Genomic DNA, 19,132 nt, shown 5'->3' on the forward strand with positions numbered 1-19,132 from the left:
CAGCTAGAATTTATGTATTAATCAGCGTTGTCTTGTTCGTACGCGTTGGCCTTTTAATGTGGGAAACTTTTCTCTTACCTACTTCCAATTTGGCTAACAAGATGTGGGCTAAATTCCTAGAGAGTCTAGTCAATTAGCCAAAAGTTTATTTGGCATATTTAAAAATGTTGCTTCCTTATAAAAAAAAAAAAAATTAAATAAATAAATAAAAAGTAAATACATAAAATAAAATGTATAAAGTAAGCTCGTAAAAACGCTTTGATTCAATTTTGTAAAATGTTTGACATTCGTGTCTGCTGGCATTTTTAGTACATCCTTCATAACTGGCAGCCATTAAATGGCAGGCAAACGAGTTGGCTCTGGCAGGCACTCACACACACTGCTTTGCTGGTTGTCTTTTAGTCTCTCTTCCACTTCCACTCTGTCTCTCTCTCTCTCTCTCAGTCTCTCTCACATGTGCATACAATTACATAAACAATTACAAGGCAACGACAACCAACACTAATGACAGCCAAGAGATGAGCCAGCCAAAGAAAGTGAGGGAGCGGGACGGAGAGAGATAGCTGTAGACGGAATGAGAGGCAGAAACGGAACAGCGAAATGGGAAGCAGAAGTCAGTCAGGAAAAATCAAATTTGTCAAGTGTTAAATTCGCTGTTGTTGTTGTTGTTGCTGCTGTTGTAGTTGTTGCTGCTGTTGTTGTTGTGGCGCTGTAAACACAATAAAAATTACACTTAATTTGGCATTTAAGTGGCGACAACGAAGACAGCCAGCCTGGCAAATGTTTGCCTTTTGTTAGTCAGCCATATAAAATGGTATTTGGGGCGTGGCCAGCCCACACACACACGCACCCTCTTTTTTTTCGTCCATGTGTTAAGTGTCATTATGTAATGTGACATTTAAACAAAGGAGCGCGTGTGAAATGTGTTGATGGCTTTGTTGACATGTGAAAAGAAATGAAACTGGAAAAAGGCGAAATAAAGAGAGAGCAAGAGAGAGAGGGAGAAAGAGAGTGAAAACCAACAACAGCCAAAAAGTGCCCCTCGACAAAAGTCAAGTGGTTATAACTATAACACACACGAGCATAGAGTGCTTGTTGGTGAAAGGAGAAGGGAGAAGCTGCACACACAAACAATTTGAGTTATTTCCATAAGCAGAGATCATTTGTCAGCTGCCAAACCAAGGGGGAGAGAAAATCTGTGCTTTCCATTATGAAAACACTCAGCAGCGACAATAACAGTTGAACGCAATAAGCAGTGCAAGCATATGGAAGGCGATACGAATGGGGTGGATGGTTTAAAGAATCTCTCTCACACACTCTTCCTCTCTCTTTCCATCAATCCCCAGCTGTCCGACTGACTGACTGGCCATAAAAATAAAATGCCTTTCGCTTCGCATCATCGTTTAATGGCTGGCAAGGGCGTTGCCTTATCTATACTGATTAGCAATTAGCACGTGTCTTTTTGGGCCAAGCTCCACACAAAGCCCGGCTAGCAGGCACTAACATTGAATTATTATGCTGAAGGTCAGCCACGTGGCACTGTGGCATCGTGGCACCGTGGCCACAGTGGACAGCCAAGTGCCATCTGGCAGGCGGACAACAGGAGGGACGAGCGTGACGGGCGCGGCGGGTGCGTCGGGCATGTCCCGCATGGACCGAGATTAATGATGTGCCCGGCATGCCACAGGCACTGGGCATTATTAGCGCTGCGCATGTGGCGGCTCCATGGGCCCATGGGCTCTGCCCCTGCCCTTGCCTCTGGTAGCTAGCTCTCGGCGTGGCTGGCTGTGTGCAGCCGCATAAATCAAGTAGATTATCAGGTAGCGATAGTCAGAGCCAAGGATTTGCATATGAAATTTAGTTGACAACCACAAGCAGTTACGGATTTCGAGTTTTTGCGCTCCACTTGCTCGGCAAGTGACGGCGCTGAAATCTCCGTCTGGGACCAAGTAAAGATGCTCGTTTTGTGGTCCATTTTATCTCATGGTCGTGTTATTTTCGTTATCCTCTTAGCCAATTAGCTGTCAGTTTAATAAGAGAATATTGTGTGTGTCGGTCATTAGAGTTATAAATGCTGAATAGTGTGAATAAGTATAAGAGATTTTACGTTTCAGTTGGTTGTGGCTCCTTAGTTAAAGCGAGGTAAATTCATAGTTTCTAAAGAGTTTATAAATTGAAGTCTGTATTAACGTTTAAATTTAATATTTTATAATATGAAGCAAAAACAAACTTGTTAATAAATAATCTCACACAAATTTAAACATCTTAATTTTGGTTTTAAAAAAGACCGCCAATATTAAACCGTGATCGAGCTCAAATGAACAGAGTCAACAACTATCGAGCAGATGATCGAGCTCAAAAGAACAATATATAGAGAGCGAACATCGATCGAACCAGTCACTGACTCTTGCCTAGTTCACTTCGTTCCTTCAGTTGAACTTGTGCTGATTCGATATGTTTTCAAACATATGTGCATGAGATTTACGCGTGTGTAAACACTGGTTTGTAAATTTTGGCGCGACTGAAATGGAATGTGCGGGAAAAGAATGAAGTGCAAGGATTTATTCAAAAACACCAATTAAATCACCATAGAAACTGCTATGCAAGCAGCAAAACGAGTGCTGTCGCCCAGTAAGGCTGACAATGTGCCGGCGCCAAGCAAGAAGTACAAAAAGCAACTCGATCTCGACGTGCAAGCGCCGCCGCTACCAACCGAGCAGGAGAACTATGACTTTTTGTTGGACGACGACGACGATTTCGATGTGAGTGCATTGGATGCGGCCATAACCGCAAAGAGCATTGACCTGAGCAGTTGGCAACGCTGCGTGGTGCTGCAGCTGGAGCGGCTGCCCAGGACACATGATTTGGTGCTGCAGTTGCGCAGCGATGAAGATGCGGATGCAAAGGCTGTTTGCCATTTGCAGGCGCCGTGGAACCAAACGCCACTGGCACAGGGCGATCTGCTGTCGCTTAAGGCACAATGGCAGCCCACACTGGCTGCCTATGTGGTCAACAAGGAGCAGGGCTATTGTGTAATACATCCAGATTTGCTCATCTCAAGCACTTCAGTGACGGGTTCGCTGTTCTGCCGCCGCAAGGCCGTGCTGCAGGATCGTTTCCGTGGTGTTGACTCAACTAACGCGGTGGTGAGTGATGCGGCATTCAAACCAGATCAGCTCTAAATGTTAATCACATCTTCTAGATGATCGTTGGCACATTGGTGCACGAGCTGCTGCAGACAGTTTTGTCGCAGCGTTTGCGTCAGAAGTCACAAGTGGAGGATGCACTGCAGCAAATGCTGCATAGTGCTTCTCTGGCCCAGCAGCTCTATGCCGGGCAGCTGAATCGCGCCGAGATCGAGCTGCAGCTATATAAGTTTGTGGGACCCATCGTTGACTTTGTGGCGCAATATGTGGACGGCAAGCTGCCGTCTGTGCAGCCGGCGGAAATGTACAAGGGTCGGATTGACCAAATACACGATATTGAAGAAAATCTTTGGGTGCCCCAGCTGGGACTCAAGGGCAAGGTCGATGTCTCTGTGCATGTGCGCAACAGAAAGCAGCCGATTCCCTTGGAGTTGAAAACTGGACGCGCCAGCTTCTCGATGGAGCACAAGGGTCAGCTGCTGCTCTATCAACTAATGCACTCGGCTCTGGGTCAGGAGACGCGCAGCGGTTTGTTGCTCTACTTGCGCGAAGGCATCCTGCGCGAGGTGCACGAGGGTCGCAACGAACAGCGTGATCTCATCCTGCTGCGCAACGATCTGGCCCATTATTTAACACGCGATGTCCAGCTGCCAGTGGCCAACGAAGCACTCTCGCTGGCCGAACAGCCTGGCAAACTGCTGCAGCCCTTGCAGCTGCCCGAGCCCATTTCGCACCATAGTGCCTGCGGCAATTGTGCCTATGCCACGCTCTGCTGCAGCTTTGCCAGCACAGATCCTCAGCTGGAGTTGAGTGAATCGCATCCGTTGCGACGCCTAATGCCACAAGTTCTGGAGCATCTGAATCAAGCAGACTTCGAGTATGTGTTCCATTGGTGCGGCCTGCTGGCACTCGAGGAACAACAGGCGCGTCAATCGCATCAGCTGCGTGCGCTCTGGACGGAGACACCAGCCAAGAGGCAGCAGCTAGGTCGCGCCATACAGCAGCTGCAATTGCCTAAGGATCATCAGGCGCGTCTAGTGGATGGACGCTATGAACAGAAATTGATTCTATCCCAAGAGGCGGAGAGTGACCTAAACTTAACGCTCAGCGGCGTGAGTTGATATCTGATAAGCTGCTTAAATTTGATTCGTTTACAATTCAAATAATAATCCTCTTCCAGTTCGAGTTGGGCGAATATGTGATCATCAGCTGTACAACACGGCTGGCCATTGCCGCCGGCTACATAACAGCGCTGGAGCCGCGCAGCCTGTGCCTGCAGCTGGAGCGTGATCTTGGCCAGCGTTATGCGCTGGCAAGCTTTATAGTGGACAAGCATGAGTCACAGAGCTTTGCCAGTTTCAATTTTACGAATCTGGCGCAACTTTTGGCGCCCAGCGAGCGTGCGGCCCAATTGCGCTCCATTGTGATAAGCCGGACACGGCCAAAGCAGCAAAAGGTGCTGCCTCGCATCATTGGCAGCAAGGGCGGGCCCATGCTGCGCTCCTTGAATAAGGTGCAGCAGGTGGCTGCCTTGCGTGCGCTCACCACCGATACACACCTGCTAATCAAGGGGCTGCCCGGTACGGGTAAGACCCAGACTTTGGTGGCCATTGTGCGGCTGCTGCATCTAATGGAGCGCACTGTGCTAATTACAGCCCAAACGCATTCCGCTGTCGATAATCTGCTGTTGCGTCTGCTGCCCTATAATCTGCCGCTGATGCGTCTGGGCAGCAGTGCCCGAATCCATCCGCAATTGCAGGAGATCAGCGAGGCCCAGTTGACGGCGAACTGCGAAACAGTTGAACAGTTGACGTCAGCACTGCAAAAGCCAAGCATTGTGGGCGTCACCTGTCTGGGTGCCGGACATGCCCTGTTCCAGCATCGTCAGTTCGACTATTGCATTGTGGATGAGGCCACTCAGGTGCTGCAGCCGGCGGTTTTGCGTGCGTTGAGCCACAGCAGCCGTTTTCTACTTGTGGGCGATCCGGAACAGCTGCCGCCGCTCGTGCGTAGCCGTGAGGCGCGTCTACGCGGCGCTGACGAGAGCCTGTTCCAACGCTTGGATTGTGAGGAGGCCACAGCTGTGCTAACACTGCAGTATCGCATGAATCGCAGCATTACACGACTGGCCAACCACTTGACCTACGGCCAGGCTTTGCAGTGCGCCAGTGAACAGGTTGAGAATGCCAAACTGCAGCTGCAGCCGCCGGCCGAGTGTTGTCCCTGGGTGCAGCGCACGTTGCAAACGCATTTGGAGCAAGCGGTCTTTCTGCTGGACACGGACGACTGTGCCCAACGCTGTCAGGAGTACGTTGATGCATCCAAACAGCTGGGCAATACCAGCGCCGCTATTGAACAGCATTACGGCGAAGCCGTTGAGCAAACAATGCAATCAACTCAACTACAATCAGCTCGCACACGTCGTGTACCCAAGTACAGTAACTATTGTGAGGCGGCGATTGTGTTGCATTTGTTGCGCCAAGTGCTGCAGGCGGGCTACGATGCCTCACGCATCGGGGTCATTGCACCATATCGCGCTCAGGTGGAGCTGCTGCGCAAACTGGGCGAGCATCTGTCCGGCGTGGAGTTCAATACGGTTGATCAGTATCAGGGACGCGACAAGGATCTAATCATCTATAGCTGTACGAAAACGGGCAGCACAGCTGCCGACCAGGGCATGGAACGGTCACGTGAGGCTGAAATCCTCGAGGATCAACGGCGATTAACTGTTGCCATTACACGTGCCAAGCACAAATTGATTTTATTGGGCGACATCAAATGCCTGGAGCGCTATACGCCCTTTCAAAAGCTTTTCAATCATATTCACGAACGCTGTCGTCTGCACTTGGCCGACGGCCGCTTGGGCTTCAGCTGGCAGCAGCTACTCCACGAGCTGGAACAGCTCCAAGCTAGCAAGTGAGTAGAGAATAGGATAATATTTATTTGTGTTTACGAAATATATGAGTGATGCGTACAAAGATATTAAATAATATTCTATCAATAAGAAATTTGACAAGGAAATGTGGGAACTACTGGCAGTCAAGTTTGAGTGGGTCCTTCTAGAAGTTTTTTTCAATTAGCTACAAATATTAAATGGACATAGCACACACTAGGGGTGCTAAAACAAGCTCTTGTTCGGCTCTTTGACGTTGTTGTTGTTGGGGTCAGTGTTGTTGTTGCTATCGTCGTTTTAATCCTGGCTCGGATTCGATATAAATGGGCAAGATTTGCTATTTTCTTTCCAAATCTTGTTCTTGACTGAGCTTTTCTTTGTATATGATCCTTTGAGTGTCAACCTCATGCAATTTTGAGTATTTGGAAGTGATTCGATTTCAATTTGATTTGATATCACTCACACGGTCTTTCATACGTTCCTCTAGATGTAATCGTTGTCTGTTATAGTTTTGAAATTTTTTAAGAGCGAATAACTTCCGTGCTATGATTAAATTGCTGAAGTGTTCGTAATATTCTCTGTTGTCTATAGTATCCGAATGTAGAATTCATATGGGCATGAATTTTTGTCTATGATGAAGTGATAACATTTAATAATTTACATGATTCACACGGCTTTCTTTCATACAAAATTAATGTGAACAATTTTAAGACATTTTCACTCCAAATATCCAAGACTGATTTTACAAGAACATATTCATAGCATTATCGAGTAGCAACAAATACAGATCTACTCAATCGCTTATTTATTTCTTTGGATCCTTTCATAACGGGACACCGACAGCTGGAATGATATATTAAATAATAACGTAGCTTATGTAAATAAATTGCAAACAAAATCCTTATCATTATTCATTATTATACCCTGAACCCATTGAAAATGGGAAATCAGGGTATAATGGTTTTGTTAAGTATATGTAACAGAAGGAGGCGCGGCAGACCCCATAAAGTATATATATTCTTGATCAGGCGACGAGCTGAGTCGATTTGGACCTGTCCGTCTGCTTGAACGCGTCGATTTCAGAAGATATAAGAGCTAGAGACTTGCTTTTAAAATTCGATAAATCATCTCGTTATGTTTTTATCGAATAAAACATTCAAGTTCAAGTCAGATGCCAGAATAGCTAATTCTAATGATTTTTCATTTTTTTTTTAATTTATCAAATATGCAATAGAATATGTAGATCATATGCTGAAAGTCAATCGACGTTAAAAAATAATAATTAATTAACGCACGTGCAGCAGCTACAACAGCATCGTATACGTGTGCACACATACATTCAAACTTCCTCTAGAACATTCTTAGAATATCATCAGCTGTTAGTTTGATTTAGTTTTGCTAGATGGCGCTGCAGCAGTGACTCTATTGCAGTTTTGCCAGCGAAGCTTTCAAAAGTGAGGTGGCGTAGTGAGTAGCGGCGTGGCGCTCGATTGAGAAGTCGCGGGTTCGAATCCCGAGCGGGAGCAACTGACGTTAATTTTCTTAAACTGATTCAAATTATTTATATATATAATTATTTCTAATTATTTCTAATTTCTATTTATTTTTTATTTTTAAATACATCGAAATTGAAATTTTTGCCACACTAAATGGGCATTTTTATTAGTTTGGTTCAGGGTAGTATCTATCGAGCACTCTCGACTAGAGTTTTTTTTACTGGTTTATTTTTAACATTTTTATTAAATTTTAGAAAAAGGTTTGGATTTTTATCACCCCTAGAAATATATTTTGGCGTTCGATTCATGCCAATCTGGCCTCGCATGCCACCTCGGCCACTGTCTGTTCCCTCCATTCGAGCCCGGCCACTGCCTGTTCCCTCCATTCGAGCCCGGCCACTGCCTGTTCCCTCCATTCGAGTCCGGCCACTGCCTGTTCCCTCCATTCGAGCCAGGCCACTGTCTGTTCCCTCCATTCGAGTCCGGCCACTGCCTGTTCCCTCCATTCGAGCCAGGCCACTGTCTGTTCCCTCCATTCGAGTCCGGCCACTGCCTGTTCCCTCCATTCGAGTCCGGCCACTGCCTGTTCCCTCCATTCGAGTCCGGCCACTGCCTGTTCCCTCCATTCGAGCCCGGCCACTGCCTGTTCCCTCCATTCGAGCCCGGCCTCTGTCTGTTCCCTCCATTCGAGCCCGGCCTCTGTCTGGTCCCTCTCTTCCAGCCCGGCCCCTGTCTGTTCCCTCCATTCGAGCCCGACCACTGGGCGTTGGAATCATATTTAAATGGACAATTCTTTCTAGTATTATCTAAAATGTTTTCCTTAGCTAAGTTTTTCATTGAATACGCTCTTTCGAGTGTCATCTTTTGGTGTATATAAAAATTTCTGCATGAATGTCCTTGAGGAAGTGATTCCATTTCAAAATCGATCTGACGCACACGGCTTTCAATCTGTTTCTCTAGTTCCAATCGTCGAGTGTTATAATGATGAAACTTATTAACAGCGAGTACTATGTGTGAACTCCGCCAGTCAGATTGTTTTGCCATGTATAAATCGTTCAAGCGTTCGTTATATTCCATGTTGTTTTGGTAGTGTCCCAATGCAGAATTAATGTGTGCATCAATATTTTCAATGATGTCATTTTTGGGGTTATCATTGTCGTTTTGTTCATTGTTGTTGTTATTGTAGCTATTACGACCGTCGGAATCATTTGTAGATGGACAATTCTTACTATTTTCATTTAGAATGTCTTGCTTAACTGAGTTTTTCTTTGTATATGCATTTTCGAGTGCCGACTTTTGTTGCATATAAAAGTCCTTGCAAGTATGTCCATAAGGAAGTGATAACATTTCAAAATTGACACGATCCACACGGTTGTCTATCTGTTCCTCCAGATACAATCGTCGATTGTTATATGTTTGAAATTTCTTAATGTCGGATTTCTTCGCTGAAATTGACTTTTTCGATAGCCTACTTACAATTAGCTCAGTGACGAAAAACAAATACTCATAGTTATTTTCGTAGTGCCCAGATTGAGTGTCAATAAGCGCAGTCATTTTCTTTTGGATTTTATTCTCATCTTCTGAATTCTGCAAGATGAGATTATATATGAGTTCGCAAAAATTTAGCATTCGTTTACACACTAAATTAGCTCGAGCTATTACTTTTTTGGATTGTACAGCCAATATTCCATGAAGGAAAATAAGAATAATCCAGTTGCAGCTCATATTAGTGTTACTTGTAGACATTCTCTATGTAGACTAAGCAACGATCACCGATGAATATACTTATATGGATTTATTTAATTGCATTTGTTACGCTATTTCGTAATCAAATTAACTAAGAGAATTTAAAATGAGGAACGAATTAGTTTGAAGTTCATACAGTAGTTAACATATTCATATATTTTTATTAAGTATATACATTCTTGATCAGGGCGACGAGCTGTGTCGATTTAGCCCTGTTCGTCTGTCCGTATGTTTGAACGCGTCGATCTCAGAAGATATAATAGCAAGAGACTTCCAATTTTTTTCCTTGGTCCGCGCTTATCCCACGCACAGTGTTCCGTGAAGCAAAATAAAAATAATCCACTCTCCGAAATTCTCTATGTAAACTAAACATCGAACACTGAGGAATATGTTTATATGAATTTACTTAATTGCATTTGTTACGTTATTTTGCAATCCAATTAACTGAAGAGAATTAAAAAAAAAAAGAAGGAACGAATTAACATGAGGCTCATATAAATATATATAGTTTTATTTGTTTTTTTGTTTTGTTTATTTATTTGGTTTTATATTTTTTATTCGTATATATTTTATACATGTTACTTGTGAAAGATTAACAAAATAAGTTTAGAACACGACCTTCCCATTTAGGAAACCTTTAGCAGAGGTGGCCGACTAGGAGATACGGTAGAACTTGGTCGTTCTATCTATATATATAAAAGAAAGTTGTGTAAAAGTGAAGACTGCTTATAACTTGATTTGGGCTGAACCAATTTTCATGGTTTTTGATTTGTTGGATTTGTCTCCGCAACGAGTTTAGTATAGGGTCTTAAAAATACTGAAAAAATTTGCCGAATACTTGAAAAACGCGGTTTTTTCCCCAAATGTTCAAATTTTTTTTATACCCAGTAGGCTTGGTAACAGTGACAGTTTTGACAATAGTGTAGAAGTAAATAAACAAATGTAGTCAGTCAGTCTACGGTCTCCTGACCTCGAGCAGACCTGACTATTCAAAAAAAAAAAAAAAAAAAAAAAAAAAAAAAAAAAAAAATTTTCAAATCAAAAGGAAAAATATTTCAAATCAAAAATCTGCAAAAAATCAAAAGATTAAAACCTGACTGTTCAAAAAATAAATAAAAAATTAAAAATTCGAAATTAAAAAACAAAAAAAGGTAATTATTAAAAAGTGTATTTTTGGCTTTTTATATTTTCGGACTTTTAAACTTTATAAATATTTCAAATCAAAAATCTGCAAAAATTAAAAAAAAATCAAAAGATTAAAACCTAACAATCAAAAATAAATAAAAAATTCAAAATTCAAAATTCGAAATTAAAAAAAAAAAGTTAATTATTAAAAATTGTATTTTTGGACTTTTACAAAAGCTAAATATCTCGAAAGTTCAGGTATTTGTTTGTCTCAAACATAAATTTGTGTAAATTATTTATATTTATATTTCTCGATTGTTTTATATGGTTTTGTGCGAGGGCAGTATTACTATTAATAAAAATGCCGCGTCCTAGAAGATCTAATCTTTCCCGGCGGACCCATAATGCAATTAGGCAACGGAATAGCGCGAGTCAATTATCTGACGAAGAGCGAGAAATCGCTCGAGAAAGGCTCCGCGTTAGTACCCAGGGAAGAAGGGCCTTAATTCGTGCTTCTCAAAGAGAGGCAGCCCGTGAAATGGCAATAAGAAATGGTTCAAGGATTGATTTGAATCGAGCAGCGTTTCGATATGATTGCACCATTGATTACAGCTTGAATCGTTTAGTTTGCATTGGTCCAATGGACGTTGTTTGCTAGCATTGTGGCGCATTGAAGTTTGCTGGTGAAACGCCCGGTTTGTGCTGCCTTAGTGGTAAAGTGACATTGCCATTAGCGGTCACCATAGCCATTGCGTTCCCTGCTTTATGGCGAAACACTAGAATCACGACATTTTCTAACGAACACTCAAAAATACAATGCCTGTTTCCAAATGACATAATTTGGGGCGGAAAATATTGGAGACGGATATTTAAGGTAATTTACGTTAAAAATTTTATTTTCTATGACTGCGAAAAAAAAATTTTGAATAATGTAGTTTGTTAGATTTCTGTAAATAGTGTTTGTAAATATAACTATAACTATGGCTTTGAATTTAAAGATTCAAGGCCAGATTTGCCATCGCATTGGATCATTGCAACCTATTGAAGATGCACAGCAAAAATTCTTGCAAATATACTTTATGGGCAATATGGAAGAACAACTTGACCGGCGTCAAGAAATGAACACAGCTATGAAAAGAGCAATTCTCCATGATTTGCATGCTTAGAAATTTAAACCAACCAAAACTGTGCAATGGAACGCGTTTGGTGATAAGAAAACTGATGAGCAATGTGATTCACGCGTTGATACTCAAAGGAAAATTTAAAGATGAGGAAGTTCTTATTCCTAGGATTCCGATGAGCTCAACAGATATGCCCTTTGAATTTAAACGAATTCAATTCCCGCTTCGTCTTGCCTTCGCCATGACGATCAACAAGTCACAGGGCCAATCTTTGACTATTTGTGGCCTCAATCTAGAAAATGCGTGTTTTTCTCATGGTCAATTGTACGTGGCATGCTCACGTGTTGGCAAACGATCCGCATTATTTGTTCTTGCACCCGACCAAAAAACGAAGAATGTCGTTTACAACAAGGTGCTTGAATGAAAATCCGATTAATAAATTTATCAGTGTATCCCAGCCTGAACAACATAGCTTTCAACAATTTTTTACCTAGAAATAATATAGAGGGCAATGCAACGTTTGCCGGGCCAGCTAGTTTTTAATGAAATGTATATAGCTGGTAGAAGGAGGCGTGGCAGATCTTAGCCATATCCGTCTGTCTGTTCCTATTACTATGTTAATCTCTGAAGTTATAAGAGCTAGAGATTTGTTATTATAACATACATAAGACCAGTAAGTCAATAATAATAATCTTTCTTTTGGAATTGCATTCCAAAAAGTAAAGTTTCTCTGTAGCTTGTTGCAGTTGAGTTGCTTAAGGCAATTGAATAACGTTAACAAATATCGAACTAGTTTGTGAATAATAGCTTCTCATCTTAAGCAATGCCTTCAGTTGGTAAAGCCGTATATGTATAACAGTTTGCTAGCTTTTAACTTTATCGTTTTGCTTATAAATACGGACGATTATATGGAATCTTGATTGTTCTCAATGTTGGCATTTCACTTAAAGTGTAGCAAAGAACAAATATTATCCTGTTAAGCTTAGCTTATTTCCACAACAGTCTTATGTTTTATTGCAAACTGATTTTTCACTCACTCACTCTCATTCTCTCAACTGCTCAAACATTTCATTCATTTTGCTCCATGCTTGTTCATTTCTAGTAAACAAAGCAATTTATAGACAACTATTGTTGCTATTTTAAGCCAACATAGTGGACCACTTAAGCGAAAGTCTAGAAATGTTGCCATAGCATATATTTATGCATATGTGTGTGTCTCTTTATGTGTGTGTGCGGGGGGTAGCACACACACTCACGCACTCTAATCACACCCACTTCAATTCACTGCCAAGCTCGTGCTCTTTCCTCTTTTCTCTTTCTTTTGCACTTATGCATTCACTTCGTTGCACGCGTCGTCAATGCGCACAATGTGGGCGTCACTTAAGTGTGTGTGTGTGTGTGTGTGGGCGTGGCACTAAATGACGCTGAGTGCACATTGCCACAATTCTTGGGCAATTGTTGTAGTAGTTGAAGTTGTTGCCGTTGCTGTTGCAGTTGGTGGCATAATTTACATAGCAGCAACACTTGAAACAAACCGTTGCATACAAAGGCCACACAACCAAGTTGAAGTGGTTTTGGAGCTTGGGCAGAGCATCTCTGGGGTGATGGTGGGGGTGGTGGTGGGTGAGAAAGCTCTGCATGTTTTATGATTAGCGCAATTTAGTGCACTTCAAGATGCTTAACCCATGTTGTATATGTAATGCCTAATTAGCGACAGAGCTAAAGTTTTTCATTGCAATAGCTAACCGCAGGTCATACGAAAACCGCGAAATAGACGCACAGACAGTGAGAGAAAAACAACAACAATAGAGCAACAGAGCAACAGAGCAACAGAGCAGCAGAGCAGCAGAGAAACGACGCCAGCGACTCAATGGCCCAACTTCAAGCTACAAATTTGTTTGGCTTTCGGTTTTCACCAGATACCCACAGACGCCAGCGGCAACAAAACCGCAACAACAACAACAACAACAACAACAACGACGACGGCAGGACAGCTGCAATTGCAGTTGGATAGGTAAGCTGCGCGTGGGATGCAAAGCACGATAATTGACCTGCAAGCGAGTGAGTGCCAGAGTATCTACAAATGTGCGGGTGTGTATATGTGTAGGTGTCTGTGTGTGTGTGTGTGTGTGTGCTGGCCCTGCTGCAACTGTGCACCAACTTTCGCTTTGATAAAGGACCTTGGCGTCAAGTCGAGTCCTTTCGGCGGCAACGAGGCATGACCTCTGCTCCATGCTACATACTAAAACTATGTTGGATGGAATAGGGCACCCGCCGTGCACCATAAGTTTTTTGTGCTTTAAAATGCAGGTATATTTAAATAGGTGTGTGTGGCTGCAAAATCAATTCACATTCATAGAATGATTCCTTCATAGAATTATTCTAGACGAGCTGTCTAAGGAGCTGTCAATGGACACAGAGGAAATCAAATTTGTAATTGAACAAAATTAAACTATCTATAAAATCTACTCCAAAATCTATCTGCTCATACATCTATATAGAGCATTTACTACAAAATTACCTTGCTTTCCTTTTAAGTAAACACATAATACAGTCTCATGACGATTTGGGCACCCGAGGCAGCTGAAGACATCAGCTTGCGGTGAATGCGTGCCGACAAAGTTTGGCTTAAGGCATTTTGGCTAAGAGCATATCAAAAACAAAATAACCTGCCAAATGCTGCTTAGTGCAGAAATCTCCGAAAACAAAACAAAAATGTTGAAACAATAAAGAAAGAAAGCCAGGAAAAAGACAACAACAACAACAACGTACTCAAGCGCATTAGGCGAAAAAAAAGTTTATGTTTTGTAAAGAGTGAAAAAGAAAACACGAAAAAAAAAGAGGAGATGAGCAATAAATAGAGAAAGAACAACTTTTCTGCTGTTTGTGTCTGTATGAAATCAAAAGGAAAAGCGAACTAGATAAACCGCCTGGCAATGGAAAAAGGTTCACTAAGCGACTGAAGCAAAAGGATTTGCTCTCGGAGTCCCTACGAAATTAGTCGGCCAATTTGCATAAGCAATAAAACAAAGCATACTTTTGTGCAAATGCAAATACACCCAAACGGCCGTGCAAGAAGCATACTTTCAGGATACAATGAGGGGGCGGGGGGGGGGGGGGTGTCTCGGAAGGGATATGGATATGGATACGGTTAGGCTCAGATATTTGACCTAATGTTAATCGTGTTGCTGCTTCTTTTTGAACGTATTCGTGATCGAAATTTCAAATTTTGATTTACTCTTGTTTTCTGCCAAGAAACGAGCTAATATCCTTGACACATGTAAATATTTCTATAAATAAAATATATTTGTTTGGTATGTGTGGCATTTTTATGATCCTTCTGTCTGTCAAACGGAGTATTTTGGCTTCGCTGACCGTCTGTCTGATTGCATAAATGCAAATTATTTTTCCAACAGTAGGCGTGAAAGTGGAAATATTTACTCGAGTGTATTATTGTATTACAAGGTGTTCAGTTGTTTCTTTTTTTTTTTAACCATGTGGACTTGCATATTTTATTTTAAATTAATTAAACGCTTTCATTAAGGGCATTTTATTTTATTTTACTTTATTTTTAAATTTATTATTTAATTTATTCATTTTTAGATTAATTTTTAATTGCTTTTTGTATGTATATTTAATTTTTGTATCATTTATTGTTATTATTATTTTTTTTTACTGTCTTATTTATTATTACTTTTTATCTTTATTAGAGATCAACGATAATTAAAAATCAAATTTAAAAAAAAATTCATTTATTTAATATCGTGAAGCTTAAATACAGATTGTTCATAAATTGTATACTTAAAGAACCAGTTTTATTTTATTAATCATAGATCTTTTTGTTGAGAAAAAAAAATATATAATCATTATAAACAAAGACAACTATTTCAATAATATCACCATTATTTCAATATATGTATGTCAAAAATATAAAAAAGATAATTTATATATTAAAAAAAAATTATTAATTATTAATTGTTATTATTATAAATTTATTATATATTTTTATTTGGATTAAGCTTTCATCTTACAGCTTATAATGTTTTCCATTTCTATTTAATAGTTAAGTTCTTTTAATATTCTAATTTTTTAATTTTAGTTGACTCTAGTTTTGTCAATATTTTTAAATAAATAAAAAAATAAATAAATACAATGCGCAAATACTCTATGCATAAATTGTATCAGTTTTGTGCCGATTTAGTTGATACGCAGTTTCGATTACCATTAGTACTTCAAATGCCTTAATTTTGGTATGAACTAAGTCTTGCTACCAGCTTTCTAAGCACATAAACGAATAAATAATTTGTATTCCTGTAATGTTAGTTCGTTAGTGTTAAAAACTTGAAATTCCAAGCAAAAAGCATAAAATTTACATTCAACTGCAGCTGGACGGTAAACTTGGGGTTATTTATAGCTCACTCGGACTTTATATTTATATTTGCCAATATGTTTTTCGCAAGTGTTTTGGGGTAACCTAATTTTATAGCTTACAATTGAGTTTTTTAAACTTAGTAAAAGCGCTGCGAATCGGTTAACCGTTTCGCTTTTACTATGTATAATACTACTTGTAAATATCAAAGCAGTTGAGAAACTTTTATTTATTTTTTTAATACTTTTGCCTTGTTTTTTTATGGAGCCATTTTATGGGGCGTAAAAATAACATTTAAATGTTAACACGCCATTTAAACGCAAATTTGCGAAACGCTCGCCTACTTTCGGGCGCCGAAAGAAAAAAAAAAGTGCAGGAAAAAAAATTGGGAGAAAACTGTAAGCTGTGGCATACCAACAGGCGCCCAGCATGTGGTTTGTTCCGAGCTGCCAAATGGCAGCTGAGAAGCGTGGGCGCAAAAGAGCTGGGCAAGAAAAAAATAAAAACAACAAACAAAAGTACAAAAAAATTCACAAAAAAATTCACAAAAAAAAAATGGAATACTTGCCCCAAATTTATTGACGAAAACAAAGTCAAGTGCCGAGAAACCCTAACTCGAGGCTACAGCTGAGATTGCAGCGATTCTGTGGGTACTTGCTCTATGTGGGTACTCCATGTGTTTACGAGCCATGATAAGCTAAGCTGAAGCTGAAGCGGCAAAAGCATCGGCGGCAACCCGACTAGCCCCATTAAGTATGCTACACGTTGCGCACTCGCTGCAATGTTGTCGCCGCGGCGACCACAGAAACAGAGCCAACTATAAATCTATCATGTTTACGCTGAGCTTGACGAGCATGCTCCCGCAGATTCTCAGATGGCCAGACAGTAAAGATGGCCAAGCCCCCTGCGTGCTGCCATGCCCGAGAGCAACTAGAGCCACAGTTGAGCACAATTTGTTTATGCAAGTCTGAGGCTGCGAGGCGAGTAAACGTTGCTTGAATTATGGCTTTGTTTATCCCAAGTCGCACACACAAGGAAGAAAAATAAAAACTCACCAAACCCCCAAGCCTCCTCCCACCACCCACCTCCCTTCCCAGCCTAGACCTTAACAGAACCCGCACACCCCACCGGGTTCACAAGTTTTGCGCTAACACACAAACGGCAAAAACTTTGCCACACATTGCAACGTGCTGAATTTCCTTAGCGAAGATGGGGCGTGATATGTTATGGCATCATAACAATTGATTTTATTTTTCTTGCTTATTGATATCTCGTGTGTTATCCAGCAAAAGAATTCGAGTAGAGCATGAGAAACCCAAAGCTGTGCACGTCTTATCGCCAATTGGTACAAAGTTCGCTTTTATGTCGGTCCCTGACAATGTACCCAAAAACAAAACAGCAAAAAAGGTTTGCTTAAATGCCATCATATAAATTTTTATTTACACTTGGATAAACGCGTACTTTAAATAAACCGAAATTTATATTCATGGCACTTACAGTATTATGTGAGCTCTTAACTTGGCTGGCCAAACCTTTTCTGGAATAACTAGGCACAGTCAGCAGTCGCACTTTATTGCTGAATATAAAACAGACAAATTACACTAGACAACAGCAACTTATTTTATTTTATTTTATTATTATTATTATTTTTTGTTTTTATATATATGTAGTTTGTGTTTGTTGTCTTGTATTTTGTATTTTGTGGTCGTAAAATTTATGTTTTCATTATATTTAATGTTTTATTTCAATCATAATAAACTCAATTATGAAACATACAAATTGCTAAAGGAATAATAAAATGTTTTCCTTTCTTTTTTTTTAAATTTTTTTATGTTAATTAAATGAATTGCATTTTTTGTAGTTAAGGAATTTGTACTTCACTTTAGTCTACTTCATGAGCCTAGAAAATAATTTTTAAACTAGATAAAAAAATTTTTTTCTAGGTATTAATCTTTAAAAAAAACTGCTTTTAAATAAAATATAAACAATTTCTTTTAAAATTAAATAAATAATAAAATAAGCAATAAATAAAAAAATGACATAATAAACTAAAAAATAAATAAAATTAATAAAAAACATTTGTTTGCTTGTAAATTTTTAATTTAAAATTTATTTTCTTTGTAGTTATAATTCAAAATATTTAGTGAAGTGTTTAAAAACTTGTGTTAATTTGTTTTTTTGTTTATATGCAGATTTATTTTTTTTTTTTTTTTTTTTTTTTTTTTTTTTTTTTTTTTTAGTTTTAGTTTTTTGTAAAGTAGCTTCAAATTTGCTGTTAACTAGTGTAATCTAAAATTAAGTGCAGTCAATACCAATATCCAGTTCGCTCGCATTGGCGATTGTTTACATTTTCATTGGGAGCTCATTTGCATATTTGAAGCACTGAGAAACTTGTTGCGTGCCAATAGAATATCTTGGACATGGGACGGCAAACCCCTATCGACATTTACCCGTGGCTCCTGCCACTTTCGCGTGGGTGGCAACAAACTTCTTGGGTTATTGATTTCGCAGCCCTTCTGCAAATACTTTGTTTGGCACTTGCAGCTGGCAGTTTGACAAGCCGCAAAAAGTTCGTTTTGGTATATTTATGAAAATGTTTTTGACACGTTTTTAATAAGGTTGTTCACGATGTTGTTCCTGTTGATTATTTGTTGTCGTTGTTTTTTTTTTTTTTTATTCGCTTCTTTTTTTTGTGTTTTTTATTTTCGCTGTTGCGCCATGTCTACCTGAGTTTCGTGCAACATTTGCAACGCCTGCTTTTGACAATTTGTGTTGTTAATTTAATTAAATTCGGCGTTCATGAGCGTTACGATTGACGCTCCATGGAGACCACTTGTCTGTGTGTGAGCCAAGCTTGTGCTTAGGGAGTTTGACAAAAACTTCATCAACTCTCAGGCGCTGCAAAATGAACAGCTATCAGCTTGAGCGACAGGCGGCTCAAAAACAAATGAAACCGAGTTCCCTGTCAATAACGAAGAAAATAGCTAAAGGTACAGATTTAATCAATATATAAGATATTTCGTAATTTAATTGACGTTTAGTAAAGCTGAGCGAAAAATAATACAAAACGGAAAATTACATTCAGGTGATATCGACTGCATAATACTCGCTAGCAGCTCAAAAACCTTTAAATCACTTTAAGCTAAGCTAATTATAAATTACTCTATAACTTTTATGAGATTATGTAATATTGATTCCTATGATTCATTATGATTAAATTGAAATATTTCATAGAC

The 19,132-nt window shown here is 39.9% G+C and overlaps 3 protein-coding genes and 1 long non-coding RNA gene across 11 annotated transcripts in view; 2 read left to right on the forward strand and 2 right to left on the reverse strand.

Moving 5' to 3' along the window:
- DIP-epsilon (Dpr-interacting protein epsilon) overlaps positions 1-19,132 on the forward strand; it is a 91,771-nt gene that overhangs the window by 17,548 nt on the left and 55,091 nt on the right. The gene's annotated exons all lie outside the window — the stretch shown is intronic.
- Positions 1,474-2,455, reverse strand: LOC149269913 (uncharacterized). Its single transcript, XR_016269244.1, has 2 exons — positions 2,108-2,455; positions 1,474-2,021 (listed from the first exon to the last, which is right to left on the reverse strand). It is a non-coding gene; the product is annotated as an uncharacterized LOC149269913 (long non-coding RNA).
- Dna2 (DNA replication helicase/nuclease 2) overlaps positions 2,489-19,132 on the forward strand; it is a 39,195-nt gene continuing 22,551 nt past the window's right edge. Inside the window, exons 1-5 of one of the 6 annotated variants that reach the window (XM_089464647.1) lie at positions 2,489-3,146; positions 3,203-4,258; positions 4,327-10,664; positions 10,751-11,280; positions 11,350-11,998. In XM_089464647.1, the coding sequence (XP_089320773.1) occupies positions 2,601-3,146; positions 3,203-4,258; positions 4,327-6,066 (3,342 nt within the window). In that variant the 5' untranslated portion in view covers positions 2,489-2,600 and the 3' untranslated portion in view covers positions 6,067-10,664; positions 10,751-11,280; positions 11,350-11,998. Of the gene's footprint in view, positions 3,147-3,202; positions 4,259-4,326; positions 10,665-10,750; positions 11,281-11,349; positions 11,999-13,268; positions 14,394-15,237; positions 15,266-19,132 lie in introns of those variants that run through there. The other 5 variants (XM_089464646.1, XM_089464648.1, XM_089464645.1 and 2 more) reach the window with 5 other exon arrangements.
- On the reverse strand, positions 7,668-9,293 carry LOC108609541 (uncharacterized). Of its 2 annotated transcripts, XM_089464652.1 has the most exons (3): positions 9,198-9,293; positions 9,012-9,122; positions 7,668-8,915 (listed from the first exon to the last, which is right to left on the reverse strand). In XM_089464652.1, the coding sequence occupies exons 1-3, from the start codon at positions 9,279-9,281 to the stop codon at positions 7,815-7,817; spliced, it is 1,296 nt and encodes a 431-aa protein (XP_089320778.1). In that variant the 5' UTR covers positions 9,282-9,293; the 3' UTR covers positions 7,668-7,814. The 2 variants fall into 2 exon arrangements, with proteins under 2 accessions (XP_089320778.1, XP_089320777.1); XM_089464651.1 differs by having other exon boundaries at positions 7,668-9,122.

The sequence above is a fragment of the Drosophila arizonae genome, chromosome 3 (assembly GCF_054131065.1).
Source record: "Drosophila arizonae isolate 15081-1271.41 chromosome 3, UAZ_ARI_1.0, whole genome shotgun sequence".
Classification (NCBI taxonomy): Eukaryota; Metazoa; Arthropoda; class Insecta; order Diptera; family Drosophilidae; genus Drosophila; species Drosophila arizonae.

What these genes read in the sequence shown, in the direction of transcription:
- LOC108609541 (XM_089464651.1), bottom strand. Translation starts at nt 9,281, where the DNA reads ATGTCTACAAGTAACACTAATATGAGCTGCAACTGGATTATTCTTATT. An exon ending in TGGCTGTACAATCCAAAAAA is followed by an intron (nt 9,123 to 9,197) that starts GTAATAGCTCGA and finishes CTCATCTTGCAG; the next exon opens with AATTCAGAAGATGAGAATAA.